The 25198-nt window shown below is 45.6% G+C and overlaps 1 protein-coding gene across 5 annotated transcripts in view; it reads left to right on the forward strand.

The window, feature by feature from the left end:
• Positions 1-1259: 1259 nt before the first annotated feature.
• The window catches only part of B4GALT4 (beta-1,4-galactosyltransferase 4), a 44720-nt gene continuing 20781 nt past the window's right edge, over positions 1260-25198 (forward strand). For 2 of the 5 annotated variants that reach the window (XM_050960758.1, XM_050960781.1), the window contains exons 1-3: positions 13325-13543; positions 20945-21434; positions 23341-23573. In XM_050960758.1, coding sequence (XP_050816715.1) covers positions 21164-21434; positions 23341-23573 — 504 coding nt within the window. In that variant the 5' untranslated portion in view covers positions 13325-13543; positions 20945-21163. Of the gene's footprint in view, positions 1357-13324; positions 13544-20944; positions 21435-23340; positions 23574-25198 lie in introns of those variants that run through there. The other 3 variants (XM_050960763.1, XM_050960769.1, XM_050960775.1) reach the window with 3 other exon arrangements.

A 25198-nucleotide genomic window follows, 5' to 3' on the forward strand; every position in this document is an offset into this window, starting at 1 on the left:
ATCCTTGTCCAAGATTTCCTCCTCCTGGCTCAGTCCACTTTTGACTCGTGTGTGAGCCGCCGAGTATCGTGTCCAACTCTTTGTAGAACCGGCAGCTTGTGTGCGCAGCACTGGAGCGGCGGTTTGCCACCTGCGCCTTGTGATAGACATTCCACAGCTCCTTCACTTTGACTCTGCACTGCAATGTGTCCCAGTGATGTCCCTTTCTGTCAGGCATTGTGAAATCTGTCCGTAGGTCTCACAATTCCTATGGCTGGAGCATGGCTGGGACTGTACAGTCTCCTCTTCCCAAATGCTGATGAGGTCCAGCGGCTTGGCATTGCTCCAAGCGGGGGATCACTTGGTGTGTGGAGCAGGCATGGCCACCTGGAAAGATGCGCTGAGACCACTGCACACATCACTGAGCAAACAGGGAGGGGATTTTCAAAATTCAAAAGGAATGTATGGGGTGGAGCTGACGGTTGGTCACAAGAGGGCAGGGGAGTAGAGTTCAAACCGATGACCAGAGAGTTGAGGCCAGGCATTGTGGGAGACATCCCAGAGGCCAGTCACAGCACTGTAATTGACCACAGCGTCTACACTCGCACGGTGGCACTGTAGCCCTGGCGCAGAAATCTGTACGCCTCTCGTTGGGGTGTTTGTTGTACAGCGTTGTAAGTGTGCAGTTTCTCTGCACTAAGTGGCTTGGCGGTGTGTACACCTTGGGAGTTACAGGCAGAAAACTGCTTTACTGTGCAGAAACTTGCCAGTGTAGACATAGTGACAATGTGATGGAGAGGTCTGTGGGTGTGACTGGGGAGGAGGGTTTGGAAGATGGTGCTAGGCAGATTAACGTAGGTAAGGATGATAGAAGCTTTACTTGAAGAATCTCCATAAGGACAGAGGCTATGGGGGTTCAGGTGAAAATCTTCTTTTGTGTTTACGAGGCTCTTAATCCTTCACAATCCAGACTTCTTACTGTTATTATTGTTCATTATTTGTATTGTGGTAGCGTCTTTGGCAAGCTGCCCTCCCGGATCTATCTGCATGCCTCCAGAATATATTGCTGTCTGCTTTGGAAGATAGAAGCTCTCTACACACTCAGAAGGGGGGGGGGGGAGAGTGAGGAAGGGAGGAGGAGCATGTAGGAAGGGACGAGGGAGTGGCCTGTGAGGTGGAAAAAGGCTGAAAGTGTTGACTTAATTTTTTTTTCCGATGGTCCCTGCAGTGTTGAGCTGACTCTTTCCTGGCATGTGCGAAGCAACAAAGGTCTCTTTGTGGTGTGGGGTTTCATGGCTGAGAAGTGTCTGCTATTCACACAGGAATCTCCATAACTCTGCACAGAGTGACTCCTCTACAGGAAAGAGAGCAGCAGCAGTAAGTAGATCTAATGTATTTGCTTCCTCTTGGTTTGAAAAGATAAAGCCGGGGGGGGGAGGAGGGGGGTGTTGGTTTGGCGGGGCTTGGTGGAAACTTAATAGCCATTGAATTCAGTGTTCCCTTTCTGGGTGAAGACTGAAAAGTTGGTTGAAAAGATTTTCTTTTGGAAAAGGTGGAGAGGAAATTAAACTTAGTTTGTAAGGAAGTGCCCTAAAGCAGTGACACGAATTAGAGTTAACTTAATGGAAAGCTGAAACATGTATTGACCTGAAAAACCTGTGAGAAGGGGCTGGAATAAGCATTTAAGAATTCAGGAGCTGTGACTGTCCTGCATGATAAGCAGATACCATAAGTCAGTATTTCTACTGAGTTGCTGGTAAACAGATCACCTCCTTGGAAGCTGAGGGTCAGAATGTTATTTTGTCTGTCCGTGCTGCCCTCAGCAATAACCTCCTTTCAACTTTGGGGATCCAGTTTGAGTACAGATGTTGAATTGTAAACTGCAGAATTCTGATCTGATAAACGCTGTCCCAAGAACTCTTCTATACTTCGGTCCCTGCTACAGCATGTGTGGACCAAATGTGTTTTTCAGTATGGGTTGAATTTTATCCCTTCTTCTGCAGGTATGCAGGGCCCTCTTTTAGTGGAACTGGTGTATTTCCGCTGAACAGGGTGTATTTGACATCCCCTGTACAGCATGGAGCCCATTTTCATGGAGCTGTCAGCATGCTGTCATGCAAGATATAAAGTAGGCAGTGGTTGGAAGGCTGGGGCTAGATTATGCAGAAATGATCAGGCTCAGAGAATTTGCCACTGTACAAATCCCTGAGTTGCTCTGCTGCTGCTCCCCATCCAGATTGCTTTGTGGGATTCTTCCCCTTCTCCAGTGCTTTGCTGAACTAGTTGGGCTGGAATATGGGGAGATCTTGTCTCTGCAGGAGCTGTTACCAGATTAGCCCGTTACTTTGGGGTATGATCATTTTTCAGGTTACTCTTCTAGGGGGGTTCTGTAGTTCTATCAATGTACTGCTTGTGTCACGTGTGTTTTCATATGGAGCTCTAATTCTCCCTTATGCAAGTCCTCTCCCAGTGGAGCTATCCTGCAGGACCTAAGTTCTTTAGGGCTTGGTTCCTCTAGTCCCAGATCTGGATGAACACACACACACTAACAGAGCAAGTCTGAGCGGACCGAGTCAATCAGCATTATTAAGCTGACCCCTTATATGTCCCTGGGCTCAATGGGCTGGATCAAGCAGCACTTTCAAGCTGCCCCCTCCCCCCAATATGTCCCAGATTCAGCATGTCCCTATCCCCACTCTCACATCTCAATTGTACTGGTAGTAACCTACTTGATGAGCAAAGCCCACAGTATTTGGCGCTGAAGGGATCTTTAGCTTAGGTAAAGAAGCGTTGCTGTAGAATAAATGGGGGAAACTAAAAACACAAAAGAGTAAAGTTCAGCAAGAGAGAGAGAAGCAACCAGCTTAACCATAAAAGCTATTTATTGAATAATAGTGATAACTACACAAGGAGGGCTAACCCAACATAACATACATTAAGGTTAATACCTAAGGTAGAAAGGAAAACAGAGAGAGAGAAAGAGGGGGATCTCCACCTATTCCATGAGGCTTGAACTGGTTGAGATTCCCAGGTAATGGTGGTAGCTCAGGGTCCTGACCCCCAGCACGATCAGTTAGGAGAAGATGCAGTTTCAGTGGAACTGATGCATAGTTTGGATCCAAGCATCAGAACGCTTACTTGAGCATAGGTAGGAGTTTTTGTAGAGAAACAACAATTCAGGGGAGAACACTAGATTTGTTTATGGGCAAACTGATGACTCAAGGATTTTCTTTAGACTAGATAATAGGAGCTGATCACTCTTGGCTATGGGTGGTGTTTTCTTCCAGGGAGCTCACAATGCAATTAGGCAGCTTCCATATTTTGGATATCAATCAAGGATTCATTACTAGAATTGGTCTGATAACTGCTGAGCTGGGTGTGGGCAGGCATAGGTTCATTAACTTCTGGAGCAGAGATTCCCATGATGCAGTGCTTCCCTGCTTTTCTGGTCCCAGAGTTAAGTGCTGTTCTCTGTTCTTCATTCTGTATGCTAATCTCTGTCCCATCTTTCATGCAGATGAGACTAAGGTAGTTGTCTCTGCTCTCTATTCTGTATGCAAATAGAGATGTCTTAATTTTGTCACTCTTGTCAGGATGGATCTAGGTGTGTTTCCCAGTGCCCTTCACTGCTCTCTGCAAGCCTTTTCTCTGATCGGTACTGCTTCAGGGAGAAACCTGCGGGGGTGGAGGGCGTCCCTCATGGGTCAGAGAGGCCAGACACTGTGCCCTGATTCCCCAAAAACACAGAGCTGACTGGTATCAGAGACCCTTGTGGATACACTAACTCAGTGTGTGAGTATGCAAATGTCACTGATATATGTTGTACCTGGAGGATGGGCAAATTAATTTGTTTAGTTTGGCAGGATTGGTTGCAGTTTTATATAGAGATGTGGTTTGCAATACCTATCCTGGTATTTGTCTGTCTTGAAAAGGAGGGTCTGACATCTGACGCATATAGTTCTCAAAAATCTGATAGCACTGTTGGTAAAACCATTCACTTTGGTGTTCTGGCTAAATTCAAATTTGGATAATTATGTTTTACCTCCTTGTATTTTCCCATGGAGTTTCAGTTGGGTATGATGGTGTTCTTTGCTTCCTGTCCTAAACTGCAGTATGTTTTTGCTGTATACTGGTAAGTATTCTACCACCGTTGTCGGCGGGGGGGGGGGGGGAAGTGATTCCTTATCATGTAGTTTGTGAAGGTATTGAACAAAATAAATAAAATTGGAAGTCTGTGAATGTTTCTCAATTATCTCTGCCCACAGTATTCAGGTTTATCTATTGTGAGAGGAGTTTATCTAACTGCAAAGTCAACAGTTTTATCTTGTGTCAAAGTTAGAATCAGGACTCAATATTTGTCAGACCACTCTGTTTTATTAGCGCAGCGCTCCGCCAATAACACCCAGATAATGTGAGTGGCTGTGCAAGACCCAAACAGTCTTATTTATACAGATAAAAGAGCGGGAATTAGACAAAGGGGACAAAGAAAGCAAAACAGTAAAATTCACCTGGGGCACAGCATGCATATCCTACTTCCTTACTAACTCTTATTGATCTAAGGCTAATACTTCACCAATTGCCCTTAAACGGTGCAATTGTTCTATGTTAATGTCTGTATTCCTGACACCTGGATTGCAGCATTCCAACAATTGTGCTTAAAGGTACAGACAGCATTTCTTGAATCCTTTCTGTTTTCACAATATAATTCATTCTACTTTCACACTTGGTATCCATATTCATGAGGAATAATTGTCCTGTATTAAAATACATAGATGCAGGCAGAACCATATTTGCAGGGCCTTAGAGGTACGAGTTCTTGCTGTAAAGTTTATATAATAGTACGCTAGCTGGCCAGGGCTGGATTAACCTTGTGTGGGCCTGGTGCCAAACATATTTGTGCACCCCCTTGCAGTCGTGGGCTTCGAGTATGGGCCTGATGTGGCAGTGCCATTGGTGCCATAGTATACTTGGTACTGAATCTCAGAGACATTTTTCATTTTGATCACACACCTCTGCATGACTACATGCATTGCCATACACAGTTCCCTCAGTCCCCAGTTTTTCTTATAGAGCTGTACACCCATGTGGGTTTACCAGTGTCCACAGTGAGCAGAACTTTCATAGTGGTAAGGGGAAACTTCCCACAGATTTATCTCCTTCCTCATTCAGACCTTCTATAGCCATGTCTCCAGTACCACCCTATGTCACCAGTCACTGCATGTGGTTCTGGTCTCAGCTCAATAAAGTTCCACAGCCAGCAGATACCTGATCAGTTCTGACAAATGCTTTCCTCAGCACCCATCCTGCCACATACATACATATAATATAACTATAATTATAACTTAACTATATATATATATATATAGTTTGTGAAGTTATATATAACACATCTCATTAGATTTCCTATACATCGCATTACACATTTTTGGATTGGACTGGTTACTTTGCAGGAACCAATCATTGTCCACGCTTGACCTACTCTTTACCTTATCTCTACATTCCTAACTTATCTTGTTTATAGTAAATGGTTCTTTGGGTATTCTCGCTTTTATCTTAGCTGGCTCAGTCATTCTGTCTTTTTAGCCTACAATATAAGGTGAGCAGGGAAACTGAGTCATGCATAGTCTTTCATTAAAATATGTTGGGGTTCCCTCCGAGACCTCTTTGCATCCATTCAGCTTCCCAAGAACTCAGTTCGACTCCATATCCCAGTGCTACCCTGACTGAGTTAGTCAGACTGAAATGCGAGTGGGGAAGAAGCAGAGTACATCAGAGCTCCAAATTTACTCAGAAACTCCTTCCTTCTTATTTATTTTTATTGCTGAAATAAACTCAGACTTGCTAAGGTGATCAGTGAGTTACAGGATGAATTGAAGCCTAAATCCCCAGTCTAGAGGGAGAGGGTATGCGTGTTCCCACCCCAAGAAAGGTGACAGCTTGAGGCATGAGACCTGAGTGGGGGTACCATGAAGGTGTCAGAGGTCTCATTACTGTGAAACTGACACATGCACACTTCAGGTGTGGGTAGCTATTTTACCTTGTTTAAAGGAATGCATTCTCTGAAGTGAAATCTGCTGTTAATGAAACCAAGCCTATAGATGATTGTAGTAAGTTGGTCTTGGTCAAATGCCTTTAAACAGAGTACATTTCCAGTATGTTAAAAGCTATATAAAGATAACTACTTTATTTAACTTAACATCCCAAGGTATCCTAGAGCTCTTTGCAAATCACACTATATACAAAGATAACTCACCCACCAACTAAGGGAAACGATCTCCGGGGAGAAATATATCAGTTTTTTAATGATGCATGGCAACACAGTGGTTTATGAAAGATAGTGAAGACGAATATTGTATCTAGTAGAAACTAGAGGAAGAATTTAGGTAGGCAAAATGTAAATATGTGAGCTGAAATTTGACCAGAATACCAGGGTTAACAATGCCTTCTTCTATGTAAAGGGGATTTTTAATGACCACAGTTGGGAGTCAGGACATCATATGAAGTATTACTTCAGTGAGTAGTACAGTAGAAATGACAATGACACTAGAGGAATAGAAAGATCAGATAAGGCAAACGTATTAAATGACAACTGAATGGGACTTGAAATTTGGGTGGAACATACTGATGTTTCAGCCAGCAATATTAAAGAACAAATTCTACCCTGTTAACTTAGTTTCAAACTCAAGAGTGAGCAGTGATTTGACTCAAGTTATATCAGTCACAATATTTTGCCCTTGCCTCCTGTTACCTTCCTTCCTCAAATTTATTGGTGTGGTATATCTGCTAGTGAGATTAAGCAAAATGTGGGAAAATGACTTTTCAGAGCTGAAGTGAAATATTCAGTGAAAATCTCAGCATTTTGTTTCCTCCTTGTTTTCCCTTACCTTTTTCCATTTCTTCCTTGTCTTCTTTTCATCCCTGTTCCTTGTCTTGTTTTTTTTTCTTCTCATCCGCTGTTGCCTCCTCCTCTTTGGCCTCTTCCTGACTGAGGGTATGGCTACACTTACAGTTTTGCAGCGCTGGTAGTTACAGCTGTGTTTGTACAGCTGTGTAGGGCCAGCGCTGCAGTGTGGCCACACTGACAGCTACTAGCGCTGCAGTGTAGCCACATTTGCAGCACTTGCAGCGCTGTTGGGAGTGGTGCATTGTGGGCAGCTATCCCAGCATTCAAGTGGCTGCAACGTGCTTTTCAAAAGAGGGGGGTGGGGTGGAATGTGACAGGGAGCATGGAGGAGACAGAATGGATTTTTGGAGTTGACACTGTTCTCAGCTCCCTGCCTTGCAAGTTCTAAGGACTGTGCCTACCTTCAATCATTTTAAAAGTTCTAACTCCCTTCCCTCACTCCTCTCTCATTCACTAAATGCAAATTATATACTGCTAAATACCCGTCAGACCAGATCAGCAACTGCTGAACACGGACTTCCCCCTCCCCCCCTGCCGTGTGAGCGTGCTGTTTCTCTCTTCAAGCAAACAGCTGTGAACATTCCAAAGTAATTCCCCTGCCTGCCTCAGCTCGCTCAGCAAACAGGAGCTGTGTTTGTTTTTTAAATAAGCAGTTTGCCTGAACTCCGAGCTCTCCCTTTCTTCCAGTTTGTTGTGGACAGGAATTCTGGGATACCTCCTTATACCCCGGAGGTCAATAAAAGCGCTGGTGGGCGTCCACACTTGCTGACCAGCGCTGGATCACCAGCGCTGGAATCCCTACACCCGAGGCTCGACCGGGTGTACAGCCAGCGCTGCAACCAGGGAGTTGCAGCGCTGGCCGTGCTTTGCAAGTGTGGCCACATCCTAAGTTGCAGCGCTGTAACCCCCTCACCAGCGCTGCAACTCTCTAGTGTAGCCAAGCCCTGAGCTATTCCCTTCCTTTAGCTGTTAATCCATCACCATTACTTCTTCTCCTCATTCGATTACCTCTTCACTTCTTATTTGTTTTCTCTACTCCCTGGGGTTGCTGCATGCATTCTCTCTGCCTTCACTACCTGTCCTAATATGCTCTGAGTGCTCTTTCAGTAGCCTGCAGCTCATACTCAAAGGAGCAGAAGAAATGGAGAAATAGAGAGTGGGTTGAGTACTGGTGACTGCAACTGTGTTGGCATTAACAAATCTCCATACCAATGTTCGGGTCCCTCTGGTGGCTCAGTGTAAGCACATGGAGACCACGTTATTGAGCTTGTATTGGTGTTCATTGAACCAGTGTACTGAGAAGTGCATTAGTCTTCCAGCATTTTGGAATGTCATAATGAAAGCCAAAGAATTGATAGACCACCATTATGCATGCATGAATGCCCTTGTGTAGAGATACCATCAACAAGGAGCAAGGTGAGATTTTGGGCAATCTCCAGAGAACCCCAGAGGGAGTGGTCAAAAGGGGTTGGTTGGGACTGTAAACCAGGAGTGGAAGCATGAGGACTCTTTAGTGCTACTAATACAATTGTAAACCTAATCGCCTAGTGTTGGCAGCCATGGAAATTCACAAGAACATCATGACTAACAGAAAAGTCAAACTGGCAGTGACCCTAGCCTGGTCAGTCACCCTAGCAGCACATAAGGAGGACAGGAGTGAGGGCCAAGCTGCTGCTCGACTGCTTTGGAGTCCTGTAGCCACTGATGCCCACCTCCAGCCTGGAGTCTGAAGAGAGGAACTGGAAGAGACCTGATGCCCCTCTCACACCCTGAGCCCCATCCCATCACATGGGACACCTGTTCCCTTACTTGACACTCTGCTCCACAGATCAGCTAACAGACTGTCAGGGTGACCCACTGCTAGAAGAGATTCACTTCCACTTGATCAGCCACATACCAAAGGTTGACCTGCTTATCATTGTCATTGCACATGTGAGGAATAACTCTGTAATGATGCTGGCTTTGGTGGGACCCAACTGAGAGTACCAGTTCAGGAGAAATGGCTTAAAGCAGGGCAGTTATAGCCCCAGGATGGGGTTCCTTTGCACACCAAGGCAAACCAAACCAGCCAAACCGAGAAGACTTCAATTTTACCCCTCTGGCTAACCGTAAGTCACACAAGCAATTTCCTTAGACACTCCAGTTTCCCAGTATCACCACCAGTGCCACTTGTTATGGGGACGAATGGTTATGAAAACCAATACCGCAGTAAAATTAAAAGGGTTCTCCCGATCCCAAAGGACCAAGCCCCAGACCCAGGTTAATATAGAAGTTAGATCTTACCCACAAACCACGCTGTTGCCAATCCTTTAGAATCTAAAGGTTTATTCATAGAAGGAAAAAGATATAGACGAGCGCTAGAACTGGTTAAATGGAATCAATTACATACATTAATGGCAAAGTTCTTGGTTCAGTGCTGGAATAAACTGCAGGTTCAAATTAAGTCTCTAGAATACATCCACAGATGGAATGGGTCATTCAGTCCTTTTTTCAGAGCTTCAGTTTGTAGCAAAGTCCCTCCAGAAGTCAGAATCAGGATTGAAGACGAGATGGAGGAGTTTTCAGGGCCTCTTATATCCTCTGCCCTGTGGAAGATTACAGCAGCAAGATGAAGCCTGGAGTCACATAGGCAAGCCACATGTCCATGCATGACTCAGTTCTTTACAGGCCAATGCCATTGTTTACATGTTAGTTTGAACATTCCCAGGAAAGCTCTGCTTTGGGGATTGACATCTCCCAAAGTTCATTGTCAGCCAAGTGTTTCTTGATTGGGCACTTCCTGAGAATAGTTCTTTCTTAAGAAGCTGACCAAATGCTTCACTGAGGTTGCTTAGAATTAAAACACATTGATATTCAGATACATAGCTAATATTCATAACTTCAACTACAAAAATGATACACCCATACAGATAGCATAATCATAATCAGCAAATCATAACATTTTCATAGACACCTCACACAACAACCTTTGTACAATATTTGCTGCAAATATATAGCAGTGATCTATACGGTTACAGGTTATGTCAGTAACCTCACATGCTCCAAGTTGGGTAGCCACCTAGCGAAGCCTCCATGAGGTGCTGGAAAGGAAGCAGCATGGTGGATCAAGAGGTACCAGGCTCAGCACAGACCTAATCCATATAGCATGTAAAATACCAGTGGCTGCTGGCAGCCTATTTACACTTGGTGCTTCAGCTGTTGCTAACACCAGTGAAGCTGAATTTGTATTAACAATGATGGGAAATGTTTTAAAAATTCCCCTACTATAGATAAAGGTTATAGAATCTTACAGGCTTGACAAGCCTGTATGTTTCTAATTTAAAAGCAAGTAGGCAACCCCCCTGCCTCACCAAAAACAAACACCACTTTTCAGGCTGCCTTTATCCATCACAAAGATGCCAAAAAAGGAAAACACCCAATTGGCAGGTCTTCTTTAAATGTTGTGAAGCTGGTGCTTCCTCTGTTCAAAAACAGTACTGTGCATTAAGTCCTGAGCTGATTAGAATGAACTTCAGAGCCAGAATTCAGTGGTCGCCTAGTAGGCAGCCTGTGAATCCCAGCCTTAGAAAAGGCAGCTGCTGAACTGTTTCCCAGCAGAAAGCTCAAGATGGCTCTACTTATATATTGTTCACTTGGCACATGCTTCAGGTGACTATGAAGTGAGCGGGAAGTGTTCCCGGTCTTTGATTATTGTAACATTTCACCTGTCTGATTTTATTCCAAACCAGTGAGTGTGTCAAGATTTACAGGCTCAGGAGATGGTCTGGTAATTTTGTGGCAGAAGGGAGGTACTCTTGCCAACAGGTCTGACATTGCGAATGTATGGGTGCAGGTAATACTTCATGCTCTAAACAATGCAATCACACCTTCATCACAGAACTACCTGCGGGGTCACCACCTTGGACATCAGTTAAACAAAGCCACAGCACATAATGGCTGCAGAGCTGCAGTAGAACATAGCCAGAGTGGGACTTGGAGCCAAAGAAAGGAGTGCTAGAGCGGCTGGACTCTCGAGTCTCACAAGAATCCCAAAGGGCACATAAGCAGTGTTATTTCATAAACCAGAGTTGGAGGAATGTTAGTGACTTTGCCATCTGCTGTAACTGTGGCCCTTTCACCACTCACTCAATGGCCATTGGCACTTCATGTATCTTCATACCATTTTCAGTGTTATGAGTGGCAGACAAGATGTGCAGTGGCCACTGTTGCTGCTAATGAAAGTTATGTGCACTGTTTCTTTAAATCACGTAGTACAGAGGTGGAGGAGGTTCTAGGCAGAAGCTCTGCAGTGAAGCAGAGACAGACAGGCAGCATATCTTTAGGGATAATACTGTCTTCCTTATTTTAAAACTGTTTCTTGTTCATTGTCAGCAGAAAGTGACTCTGTAATTCTGACATTGCCACATAAATTGTGCACTGTTAGGAGCGTTAATGATATTCAAGCTTGTATATTTGCCTGAAATAGAATTTTGGCTCTTGTTTGCCCATTTAATTTTTGACATTTTTATATTCTTATTAATATGTGTGTTCAAAGACATTGTTTTATGTCTGCCCTCAAACAGATTGGAGGGCGGGGGGGAAGAGCTAAAGTGTTACTAAGCAAAGTGGGAGTGTAATATACAAGGATATGCTTGAAGGACAGTCCTGCCTCAAACTCCTCTCCCGAAATAAGGTCAAGCAACCAGTTGGGAGGGGAAGGGGGATGAGAGGGGAAAGTATAAAAAACACTAAAAGGCCAAAGAAATTCCTGTCCCTGACTGAAGCATAACCTCACTCCTTACCCCTCCCATGGAATATAAAAGGGGTCGTACTGAAGCCCCCAGACTCATGACCCTCCAAAATGGAACATGACCATAGATAGTAAGAGGTGGGGCCAAAGGTGTGCATTACAGGTATAATTATGCCTGCTAAGGAGGGGAGAACTAAAACACTGGGAAGATGCTCTGTGGTGTCAGAGCAATGGATATGCTTGCTTGAAACTAACCCTAATAAACATCGTATTGCCTGCACTTCGTACTTCTGGACTTCTGCTTTCTGTCCGCGTGACAAGAATCGGGAAGGAGTGAAGGGAAAGCCCCCTTGTAATGGGTTAGATCACAGAACCCCATCTTGGGAGCTGCCACCTGATGTGCCAAGACTACTTCTGCTCCTGCCTTCCCTGCCAGCTCAGGACTCCAGCACCCTGTCTTGCTCAGCCAGACTCTCCCGTCTGCTCCAGCAAAGACCCAGGGTCTGAATTACCTGCCCGAAAGCTGCAGGTTTACCTGAAAACAGCTCACAGAAGTGTGCTGGTCTTTAGCACTCAGATGCCCAACTCCCAATGGGGTTTAAACCCAAATACATCTGTTTTACCCTGTATAAAGCTTATGCAGGGTAAATTCATAAATTGTTCACCCTCTATAACACTGATAGAGAGATATGCACAGTTGTTTGCTCCCCCGGGTATTAATACATACTCTGAGTTAATTCATAAGTAAAAAGTGATTTTATTAAATACAGAAAGTAGGATGTAAGTGATTCCAAGTAGTAACAGACAGAACAAAGTAAGTCACCAATCAAAATAAAATAAAACACGCAAATTTATGTCTAATACTGAATACAGATAATCTCACCCTCAGAGATGCTTCAGTAAGTTTTTTCCCTCAGACTGGACACCTCCCAGGCCTGGTCACAATTCTTTCCCCTGTTACAGCTCTTGTTCCAACTCAGGTGGTAGCTAGGGGATTCTTCATGATGGCTCTCCCCTTCTCTGTTCCACCCACTTATATATATCTTTTGCATATTGTCCCTCTGGGTTCCCACCCCCGCTTTCTCAATGGAAAAACATCAGGTTAAAGATGGATTCCAGTCAGAGGTGAAAGTAAGCCGGTCCGGTGCGGCAAGAGCCAGTACACCGTGCCAGACTGCACTGGCTTCCGCGGCAGGGATTTAAAGGGCTCATAGCTCCCGCTGCTTGTATGTTCATGGTAAGAGAGACAAAATGGAGATGCTCAGCCAATGAACTATTGGCTGCAGCTGTGGTGTGGGGCTGTGAGTTTTGCTCCGGAAACATCCTCCATGGTGGGGATAATGTACAAGTAGCTGAATTGGTTTTGGCAAATCAGTGTGGACACTGGCCCAAACTTAGCCAGTTCAGCAAGGCTAATGAGGACATGCTGAATTGTTTGTGCATCAACCTGTTCAGTTAAGTGTCTACTATGGATGACACTTAACAGTGAATGAGGGATGCTGTGTATAGTTCTTGTGCCCTTCTTCCCTCTGTGCAGCCCACTGGAGTCACAAATAAGGAAGAGATGGGAAGAAGTTGCTGAGTAGGAATCCTATAGCCACTGCAGCCTACCTCTCTCCCTGCCAATGCATGTCCCTCTCATCAACTACTTCTGTTTTGAAGAGCTTGGTCCAGTACAAGATATTACCTCACCTACCTTGTCTCTCTTACAATTTGAAGAGTTTGTACTGAGAGTGAGCCTGGAGCATTGTTCTTCCTTCACAACTCCCTTCCCCACCAGCTAAAATAATCTCCTCTCCCACCTAATCTTCTGAAATCTTCTAGAGGAGACACACCTACCTCAAGAACTAAAAGGATCCTATCCTCACTTTATCACTCAGCCTTTCTATCAGAGGGAACCTGTTCCCAACCAATCAGTTCACAGACCTTGGGTGAGTGTGGAAGAATTCATTGATTTGTAGGGGGTGAGAGCGAGGAACTGATGGATGTTTTTGGGGAAGAACATTTTACCCAGAGAATGTTCCATGTGTTGCTAAGGGCACGTCTTCACTGGCAATGTTAAAGCATGGCTCCCAGCGCTGGTACACTGTCTACACAGGCACTTTACAGCACTGACACTTGCAGCGCTCAGGGGGGTGTTTTTTCACACCCCTGAGCAAGAAAGTTGCAGCGCTGTAAAGTGACAGTGTAGACAAAGCCCTTAGTGAGGTAGAATGTTTTTCAGAGATTCTTTGTTAGAATGTTGGCAGCACATCACTCGCACGGGGGGTAGGGGGGGAAGGGGAGTGCAAGTGCTCGTGGCGCAGAGGTTGCATTTTTGCCATGGTGGGTGGTGTCCCCATGCTTCAGAGTTGGCACCCCCAAGGCCACTTTTCTGCATGTGCCTTATCACCAGTAACAATGATTCTGCAGTCAGAGTTTAGTTAGCTCTGAGAAAGTAGCAAGAGAAATAAACTCTGAGTCAATGTCTCATAGTTTGTTTGCTCCGTAGGAGTAAAAAGCCATAAAACTGTGTGCTCATCACTAAAGTTTGTAGATGCAAGATTCAATATGCACAAGGAGATCTGCTGAGATGCCATTATTATATAGTTACTTCTATGACTTTGTGCCTTAAATGTGAGGGGAGTACTCTCTGCTGGATAGTGCAGTGGCTGTTAATAAGTGACTGTGTGAACCTTGAGTAAATTATTCCCCCCTCTGTATTCCTGTTTACCCATCTGCAAAATGGGGATGATGACATCCACCTCACAAGGGTGCTAGGGGATTTAATTTGTAAAGTACTTGGAGTTCCTGTGATGAAAAGCATTGTGTTTTACTGGTATTCTCATTACCCATGCTGACCTTTAGCTGCCGCCTCTTGTTTTCCTTCTGTAATGTTGGTGGAAGGTGTAACTTCCAGTTTGACATAACCCTGCTAGATCTGGCTGAGCTAAAAATAGCAGAGTAGCCACGGTAGTGTGAGTAGCAGGAGAGGCTACTCATCCCAAGTACGCTTTCGTCTGAGACTTTAGGTACATACTTGGGCAGCCAGCTTATCCTGCCACTTTCACATTCACTCTATTTTTAGTGCATTAGTGTGGAGATGAAAGTGACCAACAGTGACTCAGTGAATTGTTTGCATGTAATTTGTTCTCCTTGGTGCAGGTTTTATTTCTCTCTAAACCTAAAAAGAAACCAAACCGGTCCTTCCCGTTCTCAGAGGTCATTGCAGAGACTTGTACTGTCACACATTTTACCAAATGTTCCAGTGATTTTCCTTTCGAAATTCTGGGGGAAACGGTGAAAATGAAAGGCCCAAGCTAACTCAGCTGTGTCCCTGTAATGGTGAAGTGTAGAGTAATCCACAAAAGAACACAGAGATCAGTGAGTACAGTCTCAAGGGCAGGAGAGATAGTCAAGGGGGAAGGACTGAGAAGAGGTGAGGCTTTAATTTTACTCTTGTTTTTGTTTTTGTAAGGGAGATTCTGCTCCCGTGCTTTTGCAGATGGGAACTAAATATTTAGTGGGGAGGTATCAAATATTATTGCACTATTCTCCTCTCCCCTGAGTTCATGCAGACTCAGGGCCTTTCCTTCTCTAAATTTGAAACCTGAATGGCAGTGTTCCCCCCACTGTCCTTTCTGCTTTCCTGTGGTCCCTAAGTTCTCCTCTTTTATCTCCATTTAACCTTGCCCAGTTTCCTCTCGGAGCAGGAATGGGGACCCTGGGGCTTTGCAGGAAGTAGCGTTCTCTCCTCCCTTGCTTTCTACCCTGCAACTGCTATGCAGAGCATCTCCCTCTCCTTTCATCTGTGCTTCTGCCTCACTCCTACCACAGCTCTGTGAGGGGGGCAGGAGAGAGTTGTTCTGAGAAGCTGCTGCTAGGTGCCAAGGTATTCCCTGAAAAGGCAAGAGCCCTCTTCTCCGACCAAAGAAGGTGGAGCCAGGGGTGGGTAAAATCAGGTCACTTTGCCAGCCACAGACTTGTCCCTCATACTCAGCAGTGTCCAGCTGAGGAAGTGGGAGGAGGAGACAGATTGTGACCACATAGCCCCCCATCCTGAGACAGCTCTGCTGGTTTCCCCTTTATTTTGTGAAGCAGTTCAAAATAACTTTCCTTGTTCTTCACACTGTCTATGTTTGATCCAACCTGTATCACTGGCCTTGTCTCTCACTGCTCCCCTCTTCTCACTTAGCACCAGCCTTCACCTTGTCCTTTCCCACTGCTTCATTACTACAGGGAGTTGGTGCCAGAGCCTTCTCTGCGGCTATTCCCTGCTGGGTTGGAGGCAGGAGAGGATGGGACTTCCTCCTCCCCTGCAAGAAGTGGCTGGGGCTGTTTCAGATCTACCTCCAGAAACCTCCCTCAGCTGCAGGAAGATCAGCATCCTCCCCTGCTTCCTGCCCCCATTGCTCCTCAGCTGTGGGGGAGGGGTAACTGTGTGGAGAACTGGTCCCCCATCCACCCAACCCCTGTGCATCCAGACCTCTCATACCCAGACACCCTTGCCAAACCTCACTCGGTACATCCAGAAGCCCCGTAGCCCTTCATACCTGAACCCCACCCCACTGAACCTCAACCCCTGCATTTGGAGCCCCCCTGCATCCAGACCCCCTTTCTCCAGACCCCCATCCCTGCACCCAGACCATCCCCCACTGAGCTCCTTGCACTCAACCCTCCACCCTGATGCCCTATCCCCTGCACCACCCTGAGCCGCCACATCCAGACCCCCATGCCACTGACTGCCAACTAGCTGCACCCAGACCCCCCACCGAGCCCCACTCTGCCAGCACCCACACACCTCTGCTGAGACCCCCGCACCCATACCCCTCCGCTGAGCCCCAACAGCCTTTATCTGGAAGCCCCTGCAGAGTCCCATTGCCCCTGCATCTAGAACCCCCTAATGAGCCTCTGTACATCCAAATTCCCCCACACAGACACTCCACAGAGCTTCCTGCACCCAGATTGTCTCATATAGAATCCTCTCACCCTACACCAGGATCCCCCCACACTGAGCCCTTCCACACTTGGATCCTGCCTGGTTGAGCCTAGCTGCCCCATACGTGGTGCACCTGGCACAGAAGGGCAGGGCCCCAGGGTGTTTCTGGGGCAGGCCCAGGCCTTATGCTATCTCAGGGTTGGGTGCAACCTCACCGCTGAGTCCGTGTCCTGGGGGTAGAGGCTGCAGGGTCGGGGCTGTCCTTACCCATAAGCAAAGCACGCAGCTGCAGAGGGCACCAGGAAATTTGGGGCACCAAATTTCCTGGTGCCCTGCGCAGCTACGTGCTGCTCCAGCCTCTGCTCTGGCTCTTCCCCAGGAACCCCGCCCCTGCTCCACCTCACCCCTTCCTTGCCCCAGCCCTGCCTCTTCCCACCTCTGCCCAGCCCTGCCCCCACTCCCCTGAAGAGTTCAGCAGGGCTGGGCCGCTGCATTCACCGGCAGCGGGAGTGCAGCAACCTGGCCCCAGCTGCGCTGCCAGTGAGTGGGGGTGGTTTCCCCTGCCACCCAAGCCAACCCCCTCCCCCTCCGCGGAGGCCTGGAGCACACCCTCTGCTCCTCTCCCGCAGAGGCCTGGGGCCCGCCCCCGCCCCACGTAGGGCCCCCTAACAGCTAGGGACGGCCCTAGGCAGGGTGATCTTCCACCTTCGTGCAGCCAGTGGCCTATGCTCCCCACTGCCATCCTGGAGACTGCAATTATTTATTGACAAATAAAACTTGCAGAATTTTGCAGAATTTTAAAATATTGTGTGCAGAATTTTTAATTTGTGGCGCAGAATGCCCTCAGGAGTAGTCTTATCAGTTTCAGTTAACAATTAAACTCTGCTGACTGCTGGGACCCTGTGCCCGGCGGGGCTGGCAGAACTCCTTAACGGTTAACCGTTTAACCAATAGAATTTTAATAGGTTAAATGGTTACTATTTTTAAACCCTATTTACATCCCTACTTTGGACTTAACTGTCTTGAGTAATTTTGTATATTCTCCAAACTTTGCCACCTCACTGTTTACCCCTTTTACCAGATCATTTATGAATATGTTTAACAGAGCTGGTCCCAATACGGATCCCTGGGGACACCATTGTTTACCTCTCTCCGTTGTAAAAATTGACCACTTATTCCTATCCTTTGTTTCCTGTTTTTTAACCAGTTACTAGTCCATGAGAGAACCTTCCCTCTTATCCCATGACAGCTTTGTTTAAGAGCCCTTGGTGAGGGACCTTGTCAAAGGCTTTCTGAAATTCTAAGTACTATATCCACTGGATCACCCTTGTCCACATGTTTGTTGGCTCCCTCAAAGAATTCTAATAGATTGGAGAGGCATGATTTCCATGTACAAAAGCCATGTTGACTTTTCCCCAACAAATTGTGTTCATCTATGTGTCTGATAATTCTGTTCTTTACTGTTTCAAACAATTTGCCTGGTACTGAAGTTAGGTTTACCACCCTGTAATTGGGATTGTTTCTGGAGCATTTTAAAAAAATTGTCATCACATTAGCTGTCCTCCAGTCATCTGGTACAGAAGCTGATTTAAGTGATAGGCTACATACCACAGTTACAGTCTAATTTCTCTCTTCCTTGTATGGTCTGTTTCATGGAAAATTAACATCATAGCTATGTGATCATGGGTCAGTGAGAGGGAGTGTCTTCTGGACATGCAACCTGTGAGGTGATTGGGGGAAGAAATAAAAGGTTGGATCTATCATGCTGTCTGGAGTGGCTCATGACCATGAGTGCTTACCTCAGAGCAGACTGTCAAAAACAGGACAGACACCCCAGACTGGTGATATGTTGGTGAAATCTAATTATACAACCCAGTAACAAATGTGAACTTCTGGATCACTGTAACAGTCTTATCATGGAGTCACAGACAGTTCCTTTAAGCTCTCCAGTCTATCTTGTCATTTGGACAAGCTGGACTTAGTGATAAATGGTCACTTACACCAAAAATCACAAAATAGGTTGCTTGCAATCCCAAGAGACTAGTCACTTACCCCAGCTTAAATAGATATCTCACAAAAGATGCCTGTAGCCAATTCTGTAATAAACTGACTAAAGGTTTATTAACTAGAAAAAATAAGTGAGTTATTTACAAGCAAGCAAGCATATAACACAAATGAATTGCAGCCTAAATCCTTAGAGTGATAGAGTCCAGAGTGACCTAGACAAATTGGAGGATTGGGCCAAAAGAAATCTGATGAGGTTCAAAAAGGACAAGTGCAGAGTCCTACACTTAGGAAGGAAGAATCCCATGCACCAGTAGAGACTGGGGACCGACTGGCTATGCAGCATTCTGCAGAAAAGAATCTGGGGATTACAGTGGACGAGAAACTGGATATGAGTCAGCAGTGTGTCCTTGTTGCCAAGAAGGCCAACAGCATATTGGGCTGTATTAGTAGGAGCACTGCCAGCAGATCGAGGAAGTGATTATTCCCCTCTATTCGGCACTAGTGAGGCCACACCTGGAGTATTGTGTCCAGTTTTGGGCCCTCCACTACAGAAGAGATGTGGACAAATTGGAGAGGGTCCAGCTGAGGGCAACAAAAATGATTAGGGGGCTGGGGCACATGACTTACGAGGAGATGTTGAGGGAACTGGGCTTGTTTAGTCTGCAGAAGAGAAGAGTGAGAGAGGGGTTTGATAGCAGGCTTCAACTACCTGAAGGGGGGTTCCAAAAAGGATGGAGCTTGGCTGTTCTCAGTAGTGGCAGATGACAGAACAAGAAGCAATGGTCTCAAGTTGCAGTGGTAGAGGTCTAGGTTGGATAATAGGAAACACTGTTTCAGTAGGAGGGTGATGAAGCACTGGAATGGGTTACCTAGGGAGGTGGTGGAATCTCCATCCTTAGAGGTTTTTAAGGCCCGGCTTGACAAAGTCCTGGCTGGGATGATTTAGTTGGTGCTGGTCCTGCTTTGGGTATTGGACTAGATGACCTCCTGAGGTCTCTTCCAATCCTAATATTCTGTAATTCTATGTAGCGATCTGACAATTCAAAATGTCTCCTCCACCTTCCCTCCCCCCAGGGTTAAACCATGCCAAGCATCATGGGGATCTCTAAGGTTATGTTTAGAAGTCCTTACTCCTCCAAGTCCACATAGCATAAGAGAGATTCAGTTTCTCCTTGATAGGGATTTTTATCTCTTCCTCTCTAGAGTCCAAAACTGATGGAATAAGTTTATGCATAGGTCTCTCCTTCCTGGAGGGAGTAAGGAATGCAATCAACAGAGACTCTGTCCTTTGATGCTACAAAATAGGTCAATGCTTTCAATGGGCTATTCTTGTATGCAGGACAAGCACTTTACTTTTATAAGTGCTTCTTTTCCCGTTTGTTATGTAACACGGTTACAGAGGTTTACAATGCAAACACTCAATATAATTTTGTACCATGGGCTATAGAGAGATTATAAATGAGAGTAATATATGTAACATCCTACAAGGATTTTATCAAGTCTAAACACTAAGCATGTTCTTATCAACTTAACACCTATTATCTCTTTTGATGATGCTAACACACAAGTAAACAAGACTGGTTTCCAGTTATGCATTTGTAAAAGTTCAGTGAGGCCTGGGACCTTGGCACGAGCTGGCACCTGGTCTGCCAGTATCATCGGGAAAAATTTCACTTGAAAATGAAACTCCCACTCAGAAAAACAGGAAAACTTGCCTCCTCCCAGCTAGTTCTTCAACATTCTGAGAGCAGATGAGAAGAAAGTGGAGGGTAGGGGTCACGAGGTGGTAATGGTGAGTGGCTGGGGAAGGAAGGATTTCTGACACTAAGCAAGCATTGTGTGGCTCACTCCTGGGGTGCATCCCTGAGAACATCTCTCCTTAAACTTTAAAGCAAAGCAAGTTTCATTCCTGAGAGGTAATTTCAGTTATGCCTCAACTTTTTTTCAGGAGTGTGGCTAGAGGCAGGCCAGGCAGAGCTTCCTGCCTTCCAGTTGGTGTTCATTATTTGTACTGAAATAGTCCAAGAGACTCAAAATCAGGGCCCCATTGTGCTGGGCACTGTACACACACATAGTAAGAGACAGTTCCTGCTGCAGCTCATAATCTAAATAGGACCAGAGAGAGAGAGTGGGAGGGGAAACAGAGGCCCAAAGAGTGGAAGAGATTTGCCCAATATCACACAGCAGGTCAGTGGGAGAAATGGAAACAAAACCCAGGTTTCTCGACTTACTGTCTCGTGCCCTACCAACTTTTTGTAGTGCTGCTTTGGCTCTCCGCTTCGGCTTCCGCTTCTCTGTTAGCACCCCTTGTGCCCCATGTTCTTCTAGTGAATTCGATGGGGTGGGCGGGAGGAGTGTGTTACAGTGCAGCTGGGGGAATGTAAATAACCTCTTCTCTCTGTTTTAGTCTAGGGTGAGTCGTGATGTTTGCCCTCCAACAATCACTGTACCAGAACTCCATGAATTCCAAAGCAACAGGAGGCTCAGCAGCCTTTGATATCTCCCAGCCTCCTGCCTTATTGTGACATTCCTTCTGGATCCTTTATTTTCACCCTTCTGAAGTGTATGGTGAAAGGGCTGCATCAGGAACATTGCCGAGGGAGTGGCTTGCAAACAAGAGAGGGCCATGGCCTTGAGCTCTGTCATCTTTCACCTCTCCTACAAATTCAGGCTGCTGCTGCTTTTCAGCTTGTGCATGATGGTGGTGGCATGGGCCACCTCCAGTTACCTTGTGGACACTATGCTGGAGACTCCCAAAGCAAAGAGCTTGGTGGAGAATTTCAGGAAGGCAACCACGCTGGAGAAGGAAAATCAGAAAAAGAAGGCCATGACAACTGTGGAAGTTCACACAGTGAAGTTCACCATGAGTCACTGCCCTGCTCTCTCTCCCTACCTGCGTAAGTGGCTCAGTCTTCAGTATCTTTAATGAATGAAATCTGCTTTTGTGCTACTGATTCCTTGGTTCCCCTCTGGCTACCTCTCACCCAGGTGCTTTTCCTGTGAACCAAATTCACAGCTAGTGACTGTTGCATAACAGATAAACAGCATCCTCTTAACAGTTAGATATCCCTTCACCCTAGAAATACTTAAGAAGTATACAGAGATGTGTAGGACTGTTTAATGCATTATGGAGAGAGGTTGTTGGGTTCATGCCATTCCCTGCCCAGTGATAGTGCTTTGGCTAGGTGAATTAAACTAACTCTGGCAGTTCATGCGTTCCCTATATAACTGTCTTCGTTCTGAAAGGATAGCAAAAACCCACCATGCCAACACTGGAAGGAGATGGAATGAGCTTGCCTATGAGACTAGTCTGGCCCATCTGTACTTACTGGCTATGGCAGCCAATTAGACAGTGGGGACAGAAGGGGCGGGGGAAGGAAAACCCATCAAAAACAGCTGTAGCAGCTTGATATCTGGATACTGTGCTCCATTGGCAACTGTAAGTACTTGGTTACTGGGCTCACTGCAGGTCCCATACTGTGCTTTTCACTGGTTAATCTGTTAAATCTGCAGTACTTGAGTACAGCCCATTTTCTGAAATGCGTATTGCAATGTGCTGAACTCCAGAATAATAATTTACTAAGAAATGGGTCTCTGCCGCTACCTGACTTGCTTGCCGATTCCACTGTTTCACTCTTTTTTTCCTTCACTTTTTTTTTCCCTCCCCTCTTTATTTTATGCTGAACCCTGCTTTTGTGGTAAGAGATTTCCATCTTCCTCACAACCCATACACTTCCTTCTCCTTTCCATCTCTACAGCAGATGTGAAAACCCTGGTGGGAAATGAAATGCAGTTTCATAAGTGCACCTTCCTTTGACAAAGACTGTGTGACTGTTTTGGGGATTAATGCTGTCCTCCTGGCTAGGGGTCAAATGGACATCTTCAGAGGCTTCCTTAGACTCCTTGTTGTTTTATTAGACTGGCCATTTTTATTAGTACTGTAGCTCCATGGAACTGTGAGTGGCCCATGGAACCTTGAGGTTCACCATATTGGCCCATGCTACCTTTTTCAGCTTTACTGCCAGGGGGTGATTTCTATGTTAGCAGCACAAAGCTTCTGGATCATGTTGTCCTCTTTGTATGCCCACACTCATGCAAGCTTTTTGAGCGATACAGATGTTTCTTCCTGCAAAAAAAAAAATTTTTTTAAACATTTATTTTTTCCTGGGAATTTTTTTCAGTCAGAACTTTGCAACCATCTCTAGCCGCAGTTGTGTGATTTCTTCTCCCTTAAGTGAGCTTTCTCTATATCAGCAGAGGCCATGATTAAAGATCAGCACAGCAGCCATTGAAAAGGTCTCATTTGGACATGGGAATATTGAATTGAGTCATTTCCTGACCCTAAAATGTTTACATTCTTCTATGTCCATGGTTAAAGCCTATTCTCACATCTCTCTCCACTCTTGTTCCGCCCCTCCCTCTCCTTGAAGCCCATGTTGAAACCATGACTATCCTTCTGGTTGAGTGGGACTCTTTTTATGTATCATTGGCATTGCTGCTTCAATGAATAAATGTTAAGCAACTCCAAGTACCCATTCCCTCCGGGACTCATGTATTGCCTTTACAGCACTCTTCATTCCGTTGGATCTGGGAAGCAAGATAAATCAGAATTTGGGATTGAACCCAGGCTTCTCATGCTGTTGTATGGACTGTGTTACAAAGAAGGTCAGACTAGATGATTAGAATGGTCCCTTCTGGTCTTGGAATCTATAAATGCTGGAGTGCAGAGCCGCTCCCCTGAAGGCACTGAGCTAGCCCGAAACCTGAAATGAATTAAGAATGCTTCCTGTGCTTCTCCTACAGAGGGCCCCAGCAAGCTCAAGTTCAAAGCATCTCTCACATTGGAAGAGGTACAGAAGGAGAACCCTCAGGTTGCAAAAGGCCGGCATCGCCCTGCTGAGTGCTCAGCACTGCAACGAGTGGCCATCCTGATCCCACACCGCAATCGAGAGAAGCACCTGTTATACCTGCTGGAGCACCTCCACCCATTCCTACAGAGACAGCAACTGGACTATGGTATCTATGTCATCCACCAGGTGAGGCAACAATGAAGGCAAGAGAATGACCTGCCTGGGAGGGATGGGAGATTGATTAATGCCTGTGCATCCCAGACTCTTCTGCCCTGTAGATATTCCTCCTGGCTTTGTGATGGTGTCTTAGGGCTGGCTGTCTCCTTTATTGGCTAGAGAACAACGGCATTCCTTTTGCTCAGAGATCCTGTCTGAATTAGAGAAGCTCTTTAAAAATGTCCCACCTTCGCTAACACCAATTCAGTTCTGTCTATATTAACAATATTGCGAGCTTCAAAACAGACTGGTTGGTAGCTCATAGACTCATAGACCAGAAGGGACCAATATGATCATCTAGTCTGACCTCCTGCACAAGGCAGGCCACAGAACCCCACCCATCCAATTTTATAACAACCCCTAACCCAGGACCGAGTTATTGAAATCCTCAAAATTGGTTTGAAGACCTCAAGCTGCAGAGAATCCACCAGCAAGCGACCCGTGCCCCACGCTGCAGGGGAAGGCGAAAAACCTCCAGGGCCCCTGCCAATCTGCCCTGGAGGAAAATTCCTTCCCGACCCCAAATATGGCGATCAGCTAAACCCTGAGCATGTGGGCAAGACTCACCAGCCAGCACCCAAGAAGGAATTCTCTGCAATAACTCAGTTCCCATCCCATCCAACATCTCCCCGCAGACCATTGAGCAGACCTATCTGGTGGTAATCCAGCCTGCTCAGAACAAGTCTAATTGTTATAGTGCTAACATGGCTTTGGCAGTCCTTCTGCGTTGGGGTTCACACTGGGAAATCTGGACTATTGTTAAAGATGGGAATATTTTTAGAAAATGTCCTTGATATAGCTAGAGCTTTTAAAATCATACATAGAAAGCCTTTGCCAGCCTGAATAAACTATTAAATGTATTGTAGCTTAGTTACCATTCCCGAGCTAGGGCTTGAGGTGACCTGACCATCCTAATAATGTTCGTTACTGATAAAATTAACTTACCCAGCACGTTAAACTTACACAACCAGGATGAAATGTTCTCAGGCCAAAAATTTTGGGAGTGTTCAGATCGAGGATCTTGGTTCATGGATCTCTTCCACGCCTTCAGATAGTTTATTGATAGTGACAATCATTATTCACATCATAGTACTTGTGTACAAATTCCTGTTGTCTAGAACAAAACACTAAATAAGAACTTTTTGGCATACAGGTACCCTTTGAGTAGCAAAGATGAATGGAAGGTGAAGTCCTGACAGTATGTTTGATACCTCTGAGATTCTGTGATCTGCCTGTTCATATTCAGTGACTCTTTGCTAACTTAACTGCTAATTTTATAGAACATTTTAACCCTTGCTTGGGTTTCTTTCATGCCCAGCACTGGTGCTGTGGTCAGGGTGAGCTTGAAACAGCAACCTGCTCTGGGAGTGGAAACCAGCAAATGCTTTTCTCGTAACCCACTCTCAGGACTTTCTGTTTTTAAACTTCCGTTCACATGTCTGCTTTACTTTGATTCACTATTCAGATAGCAGAAAACAAATAAATTAATGCAAAACTCCCCACCCCGTCCTGTTTAAATAACCTCACAATTGTGTCATAAACCAAGAAGAGGCAGGAAATTCTGAATGAAGGCCTATTTCTAGTTCTAAATCATC

This window comes from Gopherus flavomarginatus, chromosome 1, assembly GCF_025201925.1.
Source record: "Gopherus flavomarginatus isolate rGopFla2 chromosome 1, rGopFla2.mat.asm, whole genome shotgun sequence".
Classification (NCBI taxonomy): domain Eukaryota; kingdom Metazoa; phylum Chordata; order Testudines; family Testudinidae; genus Gopherus; species Gopherus flavomarginatus.